At 33.6% G+C, this 20875-nt stretch overlaps 1 protein-coding gene across 2 annotated transcripts in view; it reads left to right on the plus strand.

Moving 5' to 3' along the window:
- Utx (Utx histone demethylase) overlaps positions 1 to 20875 on the plus strand; it is a 530199-nt gene that overhangs the window by 213414 nt on the left and 295910 nt on the right. For both annotated transcript variants that reach the window (XM_065501028.1, XM_065501029.1), the window contains 2 exons: positions 11325 to 11591; positions 13513 to 13936. In XM_065501028.1, coding sequence (XP_065357100.1) covers positions 11325 to 11591; positions 13513 to 13936 — 691 coding nt within the window. The remainder of the gene's footprint in view (positions 1 to 11324; positions 11592 to 13512; positions 13937 to 20875) is intronic.

The raw sequence follows: 20875 nt of genomic DNA on the forward strand, positions 1-20875 counted from the left end.
ATTTTCTACTTATCGTATAATTTAATAGATGCAGTTCGAGATAATGTAGAAGAAACCAGACAAAGTAATTAGAAATGTGCTGAAATTAATAAAAAGCGACATTTTTAAACCGTTTGCGTATGTGGTCCTCCTCAAATTTCTAGACAAACTGATTAAAAATATAAACAAAACAAATATATACAGTTTTAACTGTCATGATCATGAAGAAAAAAATATAGAACTTATTTTTTCTTATTTGCTTTTTACTCTCTTTAATGCTTGTTTATTTCTGCATCAGCTTTGAGTGAGTCAAAAGTTAGCTTAATACTTATCGAGATGAAGTCAGTTGTTATAATAAAATAGCTCATCTATGCACAATTTTGCAGTTATGTTCAGGGGTGCCAGATAATTTTGAAGGAAAATCGGCAACTTTATCAAAAAAAAATCGGCATTTATCGGCATATAGATTTAAAAAATCGGCAAATTATCGGCAATTAAAAAAACACTTGTTATAAATGTATGAAATCAAACATTTTTATTAAAAAAAATATATATCAAAACAAATGAAATCAATTCAGCAATCAACATATTAATGTTATGTTATACAAAGATAAAATTTTATGTCTAAATTTTCATTATTTTTAATTTTTATTTATACATACATATGTACATTAGGGTGGGTGATTTTTTTCACCAAAAATCGTATAGCAGAAACGCATTCTACGGAAAATTCTATGAAATTTTCCCCAAGAAACCACAGGTCTAAAATCAAATCATATCTTACACATTTCGTCTTTTATCCAATGATATTTCAGTATTATTTTTTTTAATGTATTTTTATTGGATAATAGACGAAATGCGCAAGATAGGATTCGATTTTAGACCTATGGTTTCTTGAGGAAACATTCTTAGAATTTTCCGGAGATTGTGTTTCTGCTATACGATTTTTTACTTTTTAATCGTCGATACAATTCGAGCCGGCGTAATGTACATACATATATAGTAAATATATACTTTAATTATATGAGATATGTTCAAGTTTTTTAGTTAAATATTTAAGTAAAAATAATGATGAAATGAAAATTGGTTTTACATTTTTAAGAATACATGCTTGAGTTTGTCAAGTTTAAAATATCTTTCTTAATATCTATATCAAAACAATTTGAATTTTTATATTTTAAAAAATCTTTAGAATAGAACACCTTCTAAAGGTACGGTTACAAGGGAACATGGACATTTAGTTTTATTAATACTTAAATACGTTTAACATTCACAGAAGAATGTGGCAGTATCATTATTTGTTGAATAAATTTTTCTAACAATGGGAATGCAGATGTTTTACCGCCACGCTTTTGTCCACAAACTGTTTTTCAAAACGTTGGTAAATTAATTTCAAAATCATCATATATTTATATTTTCCTTCCATAATAAATTGAAGATTAATCATATTTAAAGATTTAAAATTGTTATTTCCTTTTCACTATCTAACAAAATAACATACATATTTTGCAAATAGTATTTTTTTTTTATTATTATTTATTTTCAACAACCTAGCCTATTGGCCATAATCGGTTATAAATTTCTACTTAAAAAAGTTAGTTTTGTTGAAGTATTTAGAGTTGCGAAAATATTCAAAATATATAAAGTAACCAAGTTTTTAGAATTAGGTAAAAAATCGGCATTTTTGGAACAAAAATCGCGAAATCGGCACTTTGCTATTTTTAAGGTATAAAATCGGCAAAATGCCGATAAATCGGCAAATCTGGCAGGCCTGGTTATGTTGCTATTTAATCTCGCTACTCTCTTTAATGTTTGTTGATTTCTGCATCAGCTTTGAGGGAGTCAAAAGTTAGTTGAATACTTATCGAGAAGAAGTCAGATGTTTTAAAAAACAAATAGCTCATCTCTGCATCAATATTGAGTTACTTCAGAAGTTAGTTGTAAATGAGTTAGCAATAAGTCAACTTGATTTTGAGTCAGCTCATAAAAGTCCGACAGGGATACAAAGAAAAAAGAAAAAAAACTCACTTTCAACACACACATTTTTAAAATATCATAGGATAAACAAAAACAAAATCTACATGGATGATCGTAGTCGTCAATGTTTACCAGCAAAGCATACGAAAGTGTTGTTGCTTTCAACATGCGTGTGTTCAGTGAAGAACGACAAAAAAAATAAAAAGACAAAGTTGTTTGTGTATTTTGTATTGCTAGTGCTGTGTGCTCTAGTGAGTATACAAAACACACAGCCTATAACTAAGAGCAACTACAAAAACAAAAGAGTACCAAGAGTATAGGGCTTGGGCATGACTGGACTAAACAATGAAAATCGTTTTTCTATTCTGGAATGTGAAACTAATGAACCAGTAAATAAAATCCACTCTACAAAACCACCCCCCATTTACTTGAGAGAAAATAATTCGAATCCACTGGTTCAGAGCCTGATCTCATTAATAGGAGAGAACTCTTTTTACGTAATCCCAATCAAGAAAGGCACGATTCATGAAACTAAAATACAGGTCAATAGTGAATACAAGTTGTAATAAAGGGTATTGACTCTAATGTTGAACCACTCGAAATAAAGAAGCTTAGAAGATAAAGGCTTTAAGACAAAAAATGTGATAAATATTAGAAATCGCGAAAAAAAAACCGCAACCACTGTTCCGTGTTGAACTTGAACCCGGTGACATAAACCTGAAAAAAATGAAACACATCCCATATATAACCTGAAGTACTTATTGCATCGTAAAATTACGGTAGAAGAACCACACAAACGATTTGGCCCCGTCCAATGTATGAATTGCCAAGAAACACACCAAGGCATATTGCAAATTGCCACCAGTATATGTCATTTGCGGGGAGTTGCATAACACATCCCAATGTAACAAATCTAAAGATGATCCTAAAATAAAAAAAATGCAGCAATTGCGGAGGTAACCACACAGCAAACTACAGGGGTTGTCCTGTCTACTCAATTGTTAAAAAATCACAAAGCCAGAAACCAAAGATTTTCCCCGCTCAGCCATTAAATAACATCAATTTGAACTACCCCCCGTTGCAACAGGCATATGACAACAAAGTAACATATGCAAATGTACTTAGAAACAACCAAACTCAGACGCAAGTCCGTCAACTCCAAAACGAAAATATGAAACCAGAGGTAAGAGAGCAAACGCCAATTTTCAATTTTACCCGTTTAGAATCTACAATAGAAACTCTTGTGCAATCGGTAAATAACTTTACAAACTCAATGAGTAACATGATGCAAGAAATGCTTAAGATGCAATCAATGTTATTGCAGGCTGTGCTTAACAGACCATGAACTGCCTAAGAATATGTTTTTGGAACGCAAACGGCATACGCCAACACAAAAACGAACTCGAATATTTTTTAAGAAACCAACAAATTGATGTAATGCTGGTTTCTGAAACTCATTTGACGTCCAGAAGTTCCTTTCGAATAAATGGATATGTAATATATGACACCAAAGATCCCAGAGGTAGAGCATGCGGAGGCTCGGCAATTTTAATAAAAGCTCGAATAAAACACTATTTAATGTGTGATTTTTGCGAAGATTATCTTCAAGCTACTACAATCTGTCTTGAAGATTTTCATCGAAACTTAGTGATTTCATCGATATACACACCCCCAAGATTCTCAATTACAGAAAGTCAATATAATAGATTTTTTAAATCACTAGGCCCCCGTTTCCTGGCTGCTGGCGATTATAATGCTAAGCACACATTATGGGGATCGAGCGGCCAACCTACTTACTGGCCTACTGACCCACGAAAAATACCGGATGTTATTGATTTTAGCGTGATGAAAAATATCCCTAGAGAAATGATTCAAATTGAATCCTCGCTGGAACTATTTTCAGATCACTCACCCACAATTATTACTTTATTGAGCCCCCTAGAAATTGTATCCCCGGCTGGTAATTTAGCGATGGCAGGCACAAGAATAAACTGGCTCAAATATAAAAAATACCTCAGTACACACCGCTAAGAACACTAGAAAACATCGATCACTCTCTTATCAATTTCGATAAAAAGCCCAAACTGGCTGCTCAACATGCTACCCAAACCCCCCGACAATTCAGATATAATTGAATTTATTCTGCAGATGTCGAACGGCTCTTAAATGAAAAAAGAAGATTTCGAAGAGAGTGGCAATTGCACAGATCCCCCCAACTAAAATCGAAGCTTAAAGATTGTATAAAAAGACTTAAAAAGCTCTTGGAATTTCGAAAAATGGAATCATTGAATAAATATTTAGAAAGCCTGGACGCAACCCCGCAATCGGATTACTCACTATGGCGAGCAACAAAAAATCTTAAAAGACCCGTTATATGTAAGTCCCCCTTGCGAAATTCAAGTGGTGGTTGGGCAAGAAATGATACTGAAAAAGGGAACCTGTTTGTTAATCATTTAAAAAAATTATTTACACCGAACACATCAAACGAAGCAATTGAGTTGCCACCTGTTGCACCCTATTTTGGAGCAGCCGTACCCCTACGTTTTGAGATTCGAGAGATCGAAAATGCTATTGCTGATTTAAATCCTAAGAAAGCGCCTGGTATGGACAAGATCAGCAACAAGATGCTTATGGAGCTACCCCGGATAGCAATAAAAATAATTCTTTTTATTTTTAATGCTATATTACGACTTGAATATTATCCTCCAGAATGGAAGGTTTCACTGGTTGCCATGATACCCAAGCCGGGAAAAGATCACACAAAAGTGTGATCTTCTCAAAGCTATTTGAGAAGATACTTATGAACAAGTTGTACCCGATGTTAACTGAAAACAATTGTATTCCGAATCATCAATTTGGATTTAGAAGAAAACACAGTACTATCAAACAAACCCATAGACTTGTAAATATGGTGAGAAAAGCGTTTGAAGAAAAGAAATACTGTTCTGCACTCCTCATCGACATATCTCAAGCGTTTGATAAGGTATGGCATGCTGGATTAATATACAAATTGAGTCAAAATTTACCGGCAAACACACATAAGCTGTTGGAAAGCTATTTAACTGGTCGAACATTTAAGGTTAAAGAGGGAAACTTTTTAAGTACTGTACAACCCATCGAAGCTGGAGTCCCCCAAGGCAGTATCCTGGGACCTTTTTTATATTTGATGTATTCGTCTGATATGCCAACTAACAATCGCACTTATACATCAACATTTGCTGATGATACTGCTATTCTAAGCATTCATGAAAACCCTCAAGAAGCGTCTCGTTACTTACAAAACCACATATTTGAATTAGAAAAATGGTTAAAACAATGGAAAATTAAAGTCAACGAGCAAAAATGTACACACATTACATTTACATTGCGTAGAGAATCATGCCCCCTATTCATATCAATAACCAAACAATAATTCAACAATCGGAAGTGAAATACCTCGGAATACATCTCGATCGTCGCCTTACATGGAAAAGTCATATAGATGCAAAGTTGACTCAAATGAAATTGAAATCAATTCAAATTAATTGGCTTATTGGCAGAAACTCCACGCTTAGTTTAGATTGTAAACTTCTACTTTATAACATGATCATAAAACCGATATGGTGTTATGGCATACAGTTATGGGGCACGGCCTCAGCGTCAAATGTAGAAAAGATCCAAAGACGCCAAAACAAGTTTCTAAGAATGATCACAGTTGCTCCCTGGTATATCAAAAACGCGAATATACACAAAGATCTAAACGTGCCCATTGTAAAAACTGAAATCTCTAAAAACGTACAAAAATATTTAAAAAAACTTGAACTTCACCCAAAACCGCTGGCCCGCAACATATTAGATAACCGTGGCCACACTCGATTAAGAAGGAGGGACACAGCAGACCTAATCCAGAAGGAAAAATGCCAATTTAACCAAAACAACCATGAATACAAAATTTTTTCGTCCGGCACTGGCTGGACTAATTAAATAATAATATTAGATATAAGATTTGAACCACTTATTGTTAGTTCATTAAATAATGAAGATACAAGAAATAAATGATGAAAAAAAAAATTTAATTTAATTTAATTGGCATGTTTTAGGCTAAACTTGCGGTTAAAACTAAGCTTCTAATTAGCATATAGTATGAAATGAATTTGACTCTGATTGTTTATTTCCTATTATCAAACTGTTTATTGAAACCGAATGTATATTTTATATTACTTTTTTTTTGCTTTTGTATACACATATTTAAAGAATATATAGTGTTTTATTATAAGAGAAAAATCTGTCACGTACGAATTTTATTTGTTTTAAAATCATCCAAAGGTGGTTTTTATTTAAATATGAGGAATTGTAAAGAATTAAATATGACGAATTAGTATAAAAAATTAAAAGAAAACATAACTCTCACGATTCGAAAATTTTCGCATATTTCTACATGTACCTCAAAATGTCTTCCGTTTTATGTCACAACAATGTTTCGAAGGAACTTTTTGTTATTATAAAATATAGTACCCCTGAATGGAACATTCGAGGGTGCTGTAACTTAATTGGTTAGCGCGTATGATCATTAAGCCTGATATGGTATGTGTGGCCTTGGCTTGACTAATACGCCATCTCATCACCAGACTAATACGCCATCTCACCACACCGCTGCAACCTGTTCTAATAACAAACATAACGCGCAATTGAAGAGTTGTCAATTAAAAGCTTTTCTCCTCCTTTCACCACCTTTTCTTCTACACTGTTGTGTATTGAAACCGCCTAGTTATTCGCACTCATTTGCAACACTCTAAAAATGCATTGTTAGGTTATCTTCACGTGTAACTTTTCTGTATGCAGTTAACTTCGATACAATTACCTAGTAACAAAGTGCAAATAAATATTAATTTACTACAAATAAACAAATCGTTTCTTTTATTATAAAAGGCACAAACGTAAAAGTGGTGTCAGAAGTGGGATAGAAGATTCCACTGAGTGAAGAAGAGACCAAACAAATTACTTCTATATTTGCAGATGCCTTAAAAGTGGCTGTAGCACAAGCAACACAGGCAGCCGTCTCTGCAGTGTCACAGCAGCATCAACCTCCAGATGAAAATGCATCTTCTGATAATATGTCACCGCGACCTCCTCCTTTCTGCATTGCAGAATACAATAAAACTCAAATGACGTCGGTTGAAAATTATTTTGGGCGTTTCGATTTGGCACTCAAGTTGAGTAAATTAGTATTAGTTACTGAGGCAGACTACTGTAGCTATGCACGAGTACATATGGGGGCGCATATAAACGAAGCCAATAGATTTATTCATCCAAAGGAACCAGAGTGCTGTTCTTATGATGTAATGAAAAAAAAATATTAATTGGACATTTTGATAAGAAGAAAAATAAATACGCAGAGAGTGTAAAATTTCGACAACTGACACAAAATAAAGGGGAATCTGTTGCAAACTTTGTACTTCGTTTGAGACAAACTGCAGTCTATTGTGATTATGGTGAATTTATTGACCGTATGCTAATTGAGCAGTTAATTTGTGGTATCGAGTCACGAATGTCGTGCTATGAAATAATTTCAAAAAACCCGTGTACTTTTAAGGATGCGTATGAAATCGCGCACGCACTGGAAGCAACACATCAAACTTCCTCTGTTAAAATTTCACCTGAAAAAGTGCCAGAGCAAACAAATATGCTAGGTTATGTTCCAGTACAAAAGAAAAATAAACCGGTTCCTATAAATTCGACCCGTAACCAAACGAGATATGGAAACGATAAAACTATCAAGACCACGTGTCACGGATGTGGGGAAAACACCTACGAACGCAATGCAAATTTCGGGATTCGACATGCTATTCCTGTGGCAGGAAGGGACACATTTCCAAAGTCTGCAAATCGAAGACTAACCAGATTGTAGATGAGCCTTGGACAGCGACTACGATTATATGAACATGAAATTATTAATATTGTGAATAGCAAAGATACAAAAAAGAAAATAACCGCATACATAAATGGTGCACCGTGTGGGATAGTAGGCAAAAAACACATACAGAATATTAAACACAATGGCATCCGTAAAACTCAAAGGATATTTTCCAGTTGCACTGGTCATCCAATTCCTTGTTTGGGTCGTATACCTGTATATGTGATGTTGGGTCAAACCGTTAAGAAATTAAACCTTTATGTCATGGATGGGGAATACGAACCTTTGTTTGGGAGAGAGTGGATCTCCCATTTTGTCAATGAAATTAATTGGTCAGAACTATTCTCAACTTCAAATCGAGTCAATTCCATTAAAATGGCATCTCCTTCACTTAATGTGACTCAACAACAGAACTTGCAAAACGTATTGGCCAAATACCAGGATATGTTTAGCGAGAGGGCTGGCACATTAGTGGGTCCCCCTGCAAAACTCCACCTCAAACCGGATGCGAAACCGATTTCACCAAGGCCAGAGAACTTCCCTTGGCACTAAGTCATTTAGACGCTGCATAAATAGACGCGAAAATTGCATCAGGACTCTATAAAAAAAGTGGACTACTCCAAATGGGCGTCACCAACCCATGTAGTGGCAAAAAAGAATGGTAAAATACGTATCACAGGTAACTATAAACCTACCCTTAACCCCCGAATGATAATCGACGAGAACCCAATTCCTAAAGCTGAAATGTTACTAAATCAAATGCTTGATTCAAAATTCTTTTGTCATTTAGATATAACCGACGCATACTCTCACCTTACGATGAAGAATTCGCTCATGCGCTTACATTAAATACACCCACACATGGGCTCATTAGGCCAACCAGAGCTGTATACGGCGCAGCAAACATCCCGGCCATTTGGCAACGACGTATGAAAATTATATTACTCGGATTAAGCAACGTTTGCAGCTTCTTCGATTTTGAAAAACTCTTACTTGCACTTCAGAATACTTTGGATAGACTCAAGCAACATGGGTTGCGCCTCAAGGAAAAGTGTATATTTGCTGCCCCCTCGGTGGAATTCTTGGGGCATAAGATTGATTCCAACGGAATTCATAAATCAGATTCTCACATTAGAGCGGTTAAGGAGGCTCCAATCCCACATCGATAAATGCTTAAGAGGGAACCATTTCAATGGACGCCTAAGGCCAGTAAAGCATACGAAGACATCAAAGATGCTCTTATTTCATCCGAGGTACTAATGCCATACAACCCAAATCTGCCGTTGCTTTTAGCAACTGATGCTATTAAAGTGGGACTCGGCGCCGTTCTGTCAGATCGTTTGGAAAACGGTCAGGAAAGACCAATAACATATGCCAGCCGAGCGCTAACATTTGGCTATAATTTGGGCTGTGTAAAAGTTTTTCCTTTATTTGTACGCACGTCACTGGACTCTCATAACGGATCATAAACCATTGGCGCAAATTCTGCACCCACATTAGTCGCTCCCGATACTGTGCATCTGTCGAATGGCGAACTATGCTGATTTCCTATCAAACTTCGATTTCGATGTAATATTTAAACCAACAAAAGGTAATGCTAATGCTAATTTTTGATCTCGCACCATCATAAGAGAAGAAATAAACCAAGTCAATTGTTCTGTAGGCAATGAGTTTTGGATCCATGATGAGTTTGACGAGGTTATAGTTAAACAAATTCTGCAGCTACCGGTTAGATCAAAGAAAATAGCGAAAGAGAGCTTAGTTGATGACTACCTGGAACGATCGTAAAACATTTAGAGGCGGGTAAAAACATACAGAGACTGGGATGTAAATCACCAGTAAGTAATTATAAACTCATGGATGGGTGCTTATTATTCGAGCATCGTGTGGTCATTCCCGAATCACTTCGAAAGAGAATTCTAAAAGACTTACATGCGGGCCACTTGGGCATTGTAAAAATGAAGGGCTTAGCTCGTTCATTTGTATACTGGCCAGGTATAGACGCCGATATAGACAATATGGCTCTCAGCTGCGAAAACTGTTCAAAAAACTCACACAACCCTCCTAAATGCAAAGACCACCACTGGCAGTATCCCAAGAGCCCATGGGAAAGAGTCCACATTGACTACGCCGGACCAGTAGCAGGTACGATGCTTCTTATAGTTTCCGATGCATATAGAAATTTGCAGCGTATGGTGTGCCACTCACACTCGTTTCAGATAATGGCACAAATTTCACCTCACAAGAATTCAAAGATTTTTTAGATAAAGTCGGTGTACATTTTCATAAGCTGACGGCCCCTTATTACCCAGCAACAAACGGACAGGCCGAACGATCAGTTCAAACAATAAAAAAATGCACTTAAGGCCATGGAAACAACAGAATCGTCACTTAAGGAAAACATAAATGAGTTTTTTCGTCAATACAGACGAGCCCCGCATTCAACAACAGGCCAATCACCTGCACAACTTTTTTGGAGACGGTCTCCTCGCACAAGACTCGATTTAGTTTTTCCTCGCAATATTTCACATACAATTACACAAAGATACTTCCTCTACTGAAGAAAAGGTCTCATTGGCAAGAAAAAGTCCAGCAAGGCCGCCTTCTGGATCAACTCAAAGTAAATACGTAGAGAGAAATACACCACCACGACCATCAAATACTTATACGCCTTCACCTACTGTTCCAATAACGCCGCCGCCACACAGTTCGGTTACAAAATCATTACCGCCATCGAACACACAGGAATACCAGCCAAATGATCTTGTAACACCAACCCCATCCAGTGCTTGAATGCAGCCATCGCCATCTGGTAGAACTACGAGTTCGCGACCATATCAGCTTTTGAGGAAATCAACTAGAGTTCGGAGACAACGGATGCGGTTCTCTCCTTGAGGCGCAGGAATGTTGTGTATTGAAATCTCCTAGTTATTCGCATTGGGCACACTCTAAAAATGCATTGTAAGGTTATCTTCACGTGTAACTTTTCTGTATGCAGTTAACTTCGATACAATTACCTTGTGACAAAGTACAAATAAATATTAATTTACTACAAATAAACAAATCGTTTCTTTTACTATAAAAGGTACAAACGTAAAATACACTCTATCCCCTTTCCAAAGAAAGTAACACAACTATATATAGGCATATTAATTGCCTGAGTGTTACTTCTCTTTTTTAAAAAAAAAAACACCAATACCAAGTTATTTTGCAGATACTCTTATTTTTACAAAATCTATTCCACTCTATAGGCGTACAAATGTCACGTACGATGATATGGAATTGCCCATATACAGAAGATATGATAACTAATTTTATGGCGATCGGTCCATAATTAGTCATAGCTTCATTATACATTTTAAAATAAAAATGTTTATAATCAGTACATGTTTTTTAACACAGTTAATTTTTTAATTATTTGTTTTTTTTTTATAATAGATATTAATATGTTTTATACGAATCCGTTTCTATTTAGGATTTAGAAAAGACTCTTTATGTTTCTGAAAGTTATAATACTTCAGACCAACTATGTATTAATAAAGGATTGGAACAACGTATAAAATTCTTGGAGTCACAATTAGTTCAGGCACCTATGCCAAGTATTACTTCAAAAAGAAGACAACTCTGTTCAATTGAAGAAGCTTGGAATTTACCTATTTCATTAGAAATGAGTTCCCGCCAACAACAGCAACAACTTCAGCAGTCATCTAATTCTTCTAAAAGACACATAGGAAAAATTTCGGTAAGTACACAAAGCAATGTATGAAAATAAAAGTAAAAATTTAAATAATTTTTAAATTGATTGCATTTTTCATATTATTCATATTATTTTTGCCAATTCACAAACACATGCACGAACATGCCCAAATTTAGTGCATGTTTAAGTCTAATTAGGATACTAGAGTTCCGATGCTCTGAAGTAAATATTTAGTTAAAAGTTAGTAGCACAACTGCTTAACAATTACAAAAACAACAAGCATTTTCCTATTTATTATGTGATATATAGTTGCAGTACAAATTTTTAACTGAATCACTGAAATGAGCGTTTAGTTCAGAGCGGCACTCCCGTGGAAAGGTTTATTTATACGACCGTTCTCTGCACCATTCAGTTTGTTTTTGACAGTCATAGATTACCGCGTGACTTAAGCAGAAAAAGTGAATTTCGTTCGAACATTAAGCATTATTTTTTTGCGGAAAAAAAAACCATCACTCAAACCAATGCTAAGCTTGATTAATACTCTACACCATCAATTTCAATGGTAAAAAAAGTGGCGCACAGTTGAGGTCTTTACAAACGAAACAATTAAAAAAATTACGATATGGTGTTGGCCGATCGGAGATTTAAAGTGCGAGAGATTGTGGAAGCTATAGACATCTCACATGTTTCAGTGGTTTTAATTTTAAATGATCACTTGGGAATGAGAAAGCTTTCCGCAAGATGGGTGCCGTCATTGTTGAACGCATTCTTTTTAGAAAACGAAATTTTAATAAGAGGAAGTGCAACTTTTGATATTTTTTCTATTAAAAATAGAATATATTAACCCTTTCAGACATTTTGTCCAATATATTGGACATTTCGGTTTTTTCTTTTAAAGTCATGTAGCGTTGACCCAAATGGATAGATTTGTACAGTTAATAGCGTTATGAAAAGAGTGTTTACTAGATTGTATATTAGAGTGTCCCAAAAATTTTTTTTTTTGGAATTTCGGAACGAATACCCTCTAATTTTTTTTATATATTTAAAAGTATAGTTAAATATGAAATTTTGTCTTTCTATCATGTTCTAGTGGCCTGGCGATTTTTCAATAACTTTAACATTTTTTAACCAATTTTTGTGTTTTATATCTTATTAGAACGACAATTACGTACACATATCGATTCTTTTAAATTAAATTGCAAAAGTAATTATTTAATGGCAAAATTTTATAAAAAAAACTGTAAAAATTGCATTTTTTCCCCTTGTAAATGCACCACAAAACTAAATCGCAAGTCGGCACGGGTTACAATCATGATAGAAAGACAAAATTTCATATTTAACTATAGTTTTATTTATATACAAAAATTAGAGGGTATGCGTTCCAAAATTCCAAAAAAAAAAATTTTTGGGACACTCTATTGTATATATATGTGATTTAAACATCTAATTTTTCATAGGTTTTTGTTAAATTAAGTTATTTTCATAAGTTCGTTACCGTTCTATAAGTATGTGCTAGACATGGTAATATTCAGTTCTAGTTTAAAATGATAATTACATTATTTTAAACTCTAAAAAAATGTGTAAGTATTAATTGAGTATTAGTTTAGCTATTTGTGTATTAATTGCAATTAATTACATTAATTTTTTAAAATGTATTTATGAGATGCATGTCCTTTAAGAAACTTCGTCCAATTTATTTGACCTCACCTAGCAAGCAGGTGTGACGATTTACCTGTAATTTGACTTCATATTCTTAATTAGCAGCCTCAAATTTGCTTACACTGAAATTTTCAGTTTTCTATCTCAACTAATTCTATATAATGTATGAAAGGGTTAATAATTTAGTGATCTGATCCTGATCACTAAAATATTGGAAACCATTATGACGGGATTAATTTTGAAATCCCGATCGGTATTGGTATACCTAAGCCGAATATAAAATACTTACTTGTATTGTTATTTTTAGGTACAAGGTCCACCACCACCATACCCAAATACTCTTCAAGTAAAACGTATTAAGGATGGTAATTCAACCGAAAATCAAGCGGGAAATCCACCTACACAACCATCATTTTTTCTAACACAACAGCAATTACAAATGCTTCAATATTTACAACAGAAGCAAAATAACTTAAATTCGCAAGAAGAAATGTTACTTCAACAACTTAACAGTCAATATAAGTTAATGGAACAGTACCAACATGGTGTAATTCATCAAAACGAAATTGATAGCCTGAATATAACCAAAAATGAGAATAAAGCCGTTCCATTTGAGGATGAACGAGTAAATCTTCCTCCGCCTTCTTATTCAGACACCACTATAGATCCATGCTTTTCAAAAACTATGGATACAAATATAAAATATACATTTTCAGAAAGTAATGTTTTAGGTAAGTAAAAAATTTCACATAATATGCAGTTTATTTATTATTAAGACTAAACATATATTATGAGCATTGCCTACATAGGTCATCAGCTCTAGATTACAATATCGAACATATTGAGGTGTTATATATGGGGGATTTCACGTCAAGTGAACCAACTTTTAAAATCGATGTATTCTGAGCAAAAAAAAAATTTTAAAAAGAAGGCCCATTTTGAAAAAAAATTCAATTTTGCAAAAAAAAATAAAAAATTGTATATCTTGAGTTACAAAACATTTATTTTGCTATATATCCCACTCGCATCCCACTAAGCAACCAAATAGGTCTTAATAGGTCTTTCTTTTGAGCAAAAAAATAAAAAAGGGCCCATTTTAAAAAAAAAAGTTAGATTTTGCAAAAATTGCATATTTTGAGTTACAAAACATTTATTTTGATAGATATCAGACTCGCATCCAACTAAGCGCTATATAGGTCTTCAAGGAAAATATCTGAGCTTTCTTTTGAGCAAAAAAAAGTTAAAGTTTTTGATTTTGCAGAAAAAGTCAAAAATTGCATGTTTTTTAAGAAAAAAGGGCCCATTTTGAAAAAAATCAAAAAAGTTTTTGATTTAGGAAAAAAAATATTAAAAATTTTTAATTTTTTTCGAAAGATATCTATCTAAACTATTTGGGACACATTTTGCTAAGAAGAATAGGTAATAAGTTACATGGATGAGAAAAATCACATGTTTGGCCAAAATGTCAAATTTTGACCCCCTCTTACTCCGAGAGTTCTTGACCGATCTTGTTGAAAAATTGTGTCTAAGCGACTATATAGGTCTATATATGTAGGTCTTCAAGAAAATATCTGAAAAATGTTGAGCAAAAAAAAGTTAACAAAGTTTTTGATTTTGCAGAAGAAGTCGAAAATTGCATGTTTTTTAAGAAAAAAAGGGCCCATTTTGAAAAAAAAAAGTTTTTGATTTAGGAAAAAAAATATTAAAAATGTTTTATTTTTTTTTTTAATATTTTTTTTTCGAAAGATATCTATCTAAACTATTTGGGACACATTTTGCTAAGAAGAATGGTAATAAGTTACATGGATGAGAAAAATCACATGTTTGGCCAAAATGTCAAATTTTGACCCCCTCTTACTCCGAGAGTTCTTGACCGATCTTGTTGAAAAATTGTGTCTGAATTACTATCCAATAGGAAGACATCGATTTTAAAAGTTGGTTCACTTGACGTGAAATCCCCCATATACATTAGAGTTCGTTTGCGACCAGGCCACTACATTTGTTTTTCGGGTATCATAATTTTTCTGAAAGTGTAAATAAAATAATGGCGTTCTTTTTTTTTGAAAATTTTCACTCCTTTTTCTGTAGAGCAAAAACCGGTTGAATACTGCAAAACTGATTTTACCAGTCGATTCTGCATCAAAAATGAATACAATTGATGTATTTTGAATCCCTAAAATAGTTCCAAAAATCCACAACAGGGGGCGCAAATCTCACAAAAAAAATAATAGAAAAATTTTAGATTTTTTAAAAATGATGAAACGATTAAAAGGCATTTTAAGCTTATCAAATGGTACCAATATTTGCAATATATTCAACCGTTTTTGCTCTGCAGAAAAATGTGCTCAAAATGCGCGTCTATAGGTGCGTTGAACCACTACAAAGAGTGAAAAATTTCCAAAAAAAATACGCCATTACTTTTATTTACGCAAGAACTCAGAAAAATTGTGATACCCGCAAATCAAATTTTTGAAATTAACTCTATTATACATGCATATAAATAAATATTGATACAGTATAATGTTCGTTATGTTTTTAATTTAGTTATTTTAATTGTGTTGTAGGTTTTTTCTTGAATTATGATAATGGTTTATAGGGCTTTCTTTAAGTATGATGTAGCTTGCGATGTGATTGTGTATGTCTATTTTTTATACTGTTCCATCCATTGTGATTGGTGCAAGAGAGGCATACGTCTTCAGCTTCATTTCCAGCGATTCCGATGTGGAATTTTAATATTATTTTCGCTGCCAATAAGGGCACTTCTGATATATGTAATTATATTCCATTTGTTGTTATATGGGTTATTTATGGCCTTGATAACTGAAGCAGAATTTAGTAAAGAGTGTAGACAAATTGGGTATAAAAGACACATTTAAATTCTACCAGGATAACGACCCCAAACATAAAGCTCATGCTGTACGAATGTGGCTTCTGTATAATTGCCCACATGTTCTGAAAACACCACCACAATTCACAAACGTAAATGTTATTGAGCATTTATGTGCACTTTTAGAAAACCAACTTAAAAATATTCTATTTCTAATAGAAATGACCTCATAAAAGCCTTAAAAACAAATGGGAGAAAATTGATCCAATTTATGCAGAAAATTAGTAGAGTCAATGCCAAACAGATTGGGTGCGGTTATTAAAAGAAAGGATTTCCCACTAAGTACTAAACTATATAATCAAATGATAAGGAGCAGTGCATTCCAAGACAGCCATCTTAACAGTCATAATTAAATTGTCTTTATTATTTTGTTTATAAATGAATTAAAACAATTGTTTCTTTAATTTTTAAAGCAACATGTTAACTTGCTTATTATTATAAATTAAAAATATTTTAAACATTTCTGCGATGTGTGAAATACGAAAGTTTCTTTAAAGTTATTGCTTGTCCGACTTCTTTACTGAGCCACTACACGGTGGTAAATTTCGGCCAAAAATGTTTTTTTTTTTTTTTTTTAGTTTTTATAAAATTGTGATGGTTAAATTTTCTTAACACTTCAGAATATACAGTTTCATTGTTATTTTGGCTATAAAGTAACTATATGGTTATTTATAGTGCTGTAAAGTCAAAGGTTTTTTCTTGTCATTTTTAGAAAAAATTGTTTTTTTTTTCTTTAAAGTATTTTTTTTTGCAAATTAGCAAATGCTTTTATAAAACAGTTAGCAGTCAACCATTCCACGTGGTTATTATGGAGTTTTTGCGTATTCTTTTTATATAATAGTGAAATGATTGGAAATTAGTATTGAAACTAAATTAAAAAAAAGTTTGAAAGGCCAGAAAAAATTAAAAGAGGCTATTAGAGGTTAAGTGTAAATTACATCTAATATTGTAAAGTATCAAGAGTAAGTACTATAAATTTTAGCTGCAATTACGTGCCATTCCAATAACCAGAACGATTTCAGTACCTTCATATTTTACATATTTTTTTTGGTATTTTTTTGGTCAATTTCATTATTAAAAAATTATGTAAATTTGAGAGTTATTTACGTCTATGCTATTTGGCCTAATCATGTATTTGTAAGTCGAAATTTTCATAAATTACATACTTCTTTCTATACTTTTATAACGTAAACGTTGATTTGGCCAAACCCTGTATGCAATTTCTAATAGTTTTTGCGATGTACATAAGAGTTTTCTTAACAAAGCTAATTTTAGACATTTACATGAATAACCTAATTTTTTCGATAATTTCAAAACGTCCATTATTTATTTATTTCATCACAACCTAGCCTATTATAGGCCATAATCGGTCACAAATTCCTACTTAAAATATATAAACAACAATAAATATTTTACTAATTACTATATTTTTTTCGGATTCAATCGATTGTTATTGGGTGTGTTCGTAAATGCAGTAGATTTGTGCATCACTGATGCCGAGTATTTTCTAAAAAGTCATGAAGTTGATATAATGTTAGTTTCGGAAACCCATTTGACGTCTAGAAGTTTATTTAAGATAAATGGATGTTTTTGGCTCTGGATATGTGGAGGCTCTGGAATTTTAATTAAAACCCGTATCAAACACCATTCAATGTGTGATATTTGTAAAGATTATCTTCAAGCTACGACAATCTGTTTGGATGATTGCTACAGAAACCTATTAATTTCGTCGATATATTCACCTCCAAGGTTTTCGATTACTGAAAACAAATATGAACATTTTTACGAATCACTAGGACCCCGATTCCTGGCAGCTGGCGATTATAATGCTAAGCATACTCACTGGGGATCAAGACTTGCAACCCCGAAAGGTCGCGCTTTGTTTAATACAATTTCTAAATTGAATTTGAATGTGCTGTCGAGCGGAGAACCAACATACTGGCCTACTGACCCAAGCAAAATACCCGATGTCATTGATTTTGCAGTTACAAAAAATTTACCAATGGAACTAATGCTGGTTAAATCTTCATTAGAATTATCCTCGGATCACTCACCCACCTTCGTTACTCTATTGAACCCCCTAGAAATAGTATCCCCGACTGGTCACTCTGCAATATCAAACACGAAAATAAATTGGTTGAAATATAGAAAATATATTAGCACACACAGTACAGAAAATATATCTCTAAGAACACCAGAAGATATCGATATCTCACTCAAAATTTTTGAACAAAACTTAAAACTTGCTGTTGAACACGCCACTCAAATAACCCAACAAATAAGATACAATAGACTCTATTCTGCAGACATTGAACAGTTATTAGCTGAAAAAAGAAGAGTTCGTCGAGAGTGGCAACTCTATAGATCCCCTCAACTTAAAACGGAGCTTAGAAAATGTCGCAAACGCCTCAGTATGCTTCTTCACAAACGCAAAACTGAATCGATTAATAAATATCTGGAGAACTTAGATGCCACCCAGTACTCAAACTACTCTCTATGGCGAGCTACAAAAAAATTAAAAAGACCTGTTATGAGCAGACCTCCTCTACGTAATTCTAGTGGAGGCTGGCCGAGAAACGATACTGAAAAAGGAAACCTGTTTGTCAGTCATCTAAAGAATGTATTTTCCCCAAACGAGTCAAACGATATAGAGTTACCACCTACTTTACCCCATATTACTGCAGCTGAACCACTTAGTTTTGAGATTTCAGAGATTGTCAAGGCCATTGTTGATTTAAACTCCAAAAAATCACCTGGTATTGATAAAATCAGTAACAAGATGCTCCTCGAGCTACCCCAAATTACATTAAGAATAATCTTATTTATTTTTAATGCTATATTACGCCTTGAATATTATCCACCAGAATGGAAGGTTTTTTTAGTTACAATGATACCTAAGCCGGGAAAAGATCACAGTAAAGTAGAATCATATAGACCAATTAGCCTATTGTCAAATATATCAAAGCTATTCGAAAAACTGTTAATGCACAAGTTAAAGCCGATAGTGAATCATTTTGATTGTATTCCGACTCATCAATTCGGATTTCGAGAAAAACATAACACCATAGAACAAACTCACAGGTTGGTAGAAATCATATCCACTCTTATATGCACTCTTCACCGACGTTTCGCAAGCCTTCGTCAAAGTATGGCATGAAGGATTATCGATAAAAATAAAACAATATTTACCAGTGAACACACACAAGCTTCTAGAAAGTTATTTAAGTCATCGAAAGTTCGTTCTTAAAGAGGGAGACTTCATAAGTTCACCACAGCCTATTGAAGCAGGCGTACCTCAAGGAAGTATACTGGGTCCCTTCCTATATTTGCTATATACTTGTGATATGCCTACAAACAGTCGAACCCACATATCTACTTTTGCTGATGACACAGCTATACTAGCCATTCATGAAAACCCCCAAGAAGCATCTGTACTGTTACAAGACCATATACTCGACATAGAAAGGTGGTGAATAAAAGTAAAGGAGCAAAAATGTATACATCTTACATTCACATTGCGTAGAGAATCGTGCCCTCCAATCCTCATAAATAATCATATAATACCTAAACAAACTGAAGTTAAATATCTAGGTCTGCATCTAGACCGACGTCTTACCTGGAAAAAGCATATAGATACGAAATTGACTCAAATGAAGTTAAAATTACTGGCTAATTGGTAAAAACTCGAGATTGAGTTTAGATTGCAAACTTTTGCTGTACAGCTCAATAATAAAACCCATATGGTGCTATGGAATTCAATTATGGGGCACGGCCTCAGCTTCTAATATTGAAAAAATTCAAAGATTCCAAAATAAAATATTACGAATGATAACAGCAGCGCCTTGGTATGTGAGAAATATTAACATTCATAAGGACCTAGGTGTCTCCCTGGTGAAAAATTAAATAAAAAAACAAGCGGAGTCATATTTTAAAAAGTTAGAAGTTCACCCAAACCCACTTGCACGAACATTAATGAGAAGTAATGGCTACATCCGACTAAGAAGAAGGAATCCAACAGACCTGCGCTAATGATAGGATATATAAATTAAACAAAAAAAAATAATATTCAGATTTAAGATTTGAACAAATTATTGATAGTTCACATTATTTTGTGAAGATACAATAAATAAAATATGAAATAAAAAAAAACTGATGCCACGACCTGCAAACTTTTGCAACATATAACTTAACGATGCATTGGTTGCACAAATTTGCGGCATCACTGCCAACAATTTGCATTAAAAAACGTTTTTTCGAACACTAAACTTTTAATTTGCTGCAGTGCACAGTGTCAGATTTGTGTAATCTAGAGGGACTAAAGTCTGAATTTTAAAAACGGGTAAAGATAATTCAATGATTTTTGAAACACAGGTTTCCTACGATTTGATACATTTTTGGAGAAAAATTTGAGGTGGGCGTGGCAATATTACGCCTACCTCCCATACAAATTTTAAAATCAAAATTTTAATATTTATACCACCATAGTGGGGAGGGTATAGTAGGTTATGGTTGCTGATGTTTGTAAAGTAAAAAAGTATTGTCCTACATCCACCTTAGAGTATACCAATTTCATTTCATAAACAAAAGTCTACAACTTTGTCGTTTCCAGTACTAATATTTCCACATATAAAATCGAAAATACGGTCATGTCTTTGCTTTGTTGTTGCTTTGTTGAAAGCCAAATTTCGAAAATTTCACTACAAACAACTTGTTTGGTCATGATGCTTTTATGGGTGAAAATTTTCCGGGGGTAAATTGGGGTGGATTTTCTTTTTTGTTTCTA

This window comes from Calliphora vicina, chromosome 2, assembly GCF_958450345.1.
Source record: "Calliphora vicina chromosome 2, idCalVici1.1, whole genome shotgun sequence".
NCBI classification, from domain to species: Eukaryota; Metazoa; Arthropoda; class Insecta; order Diptera; family Calliphoridae; genus Calliphora; species Calliphora vicina.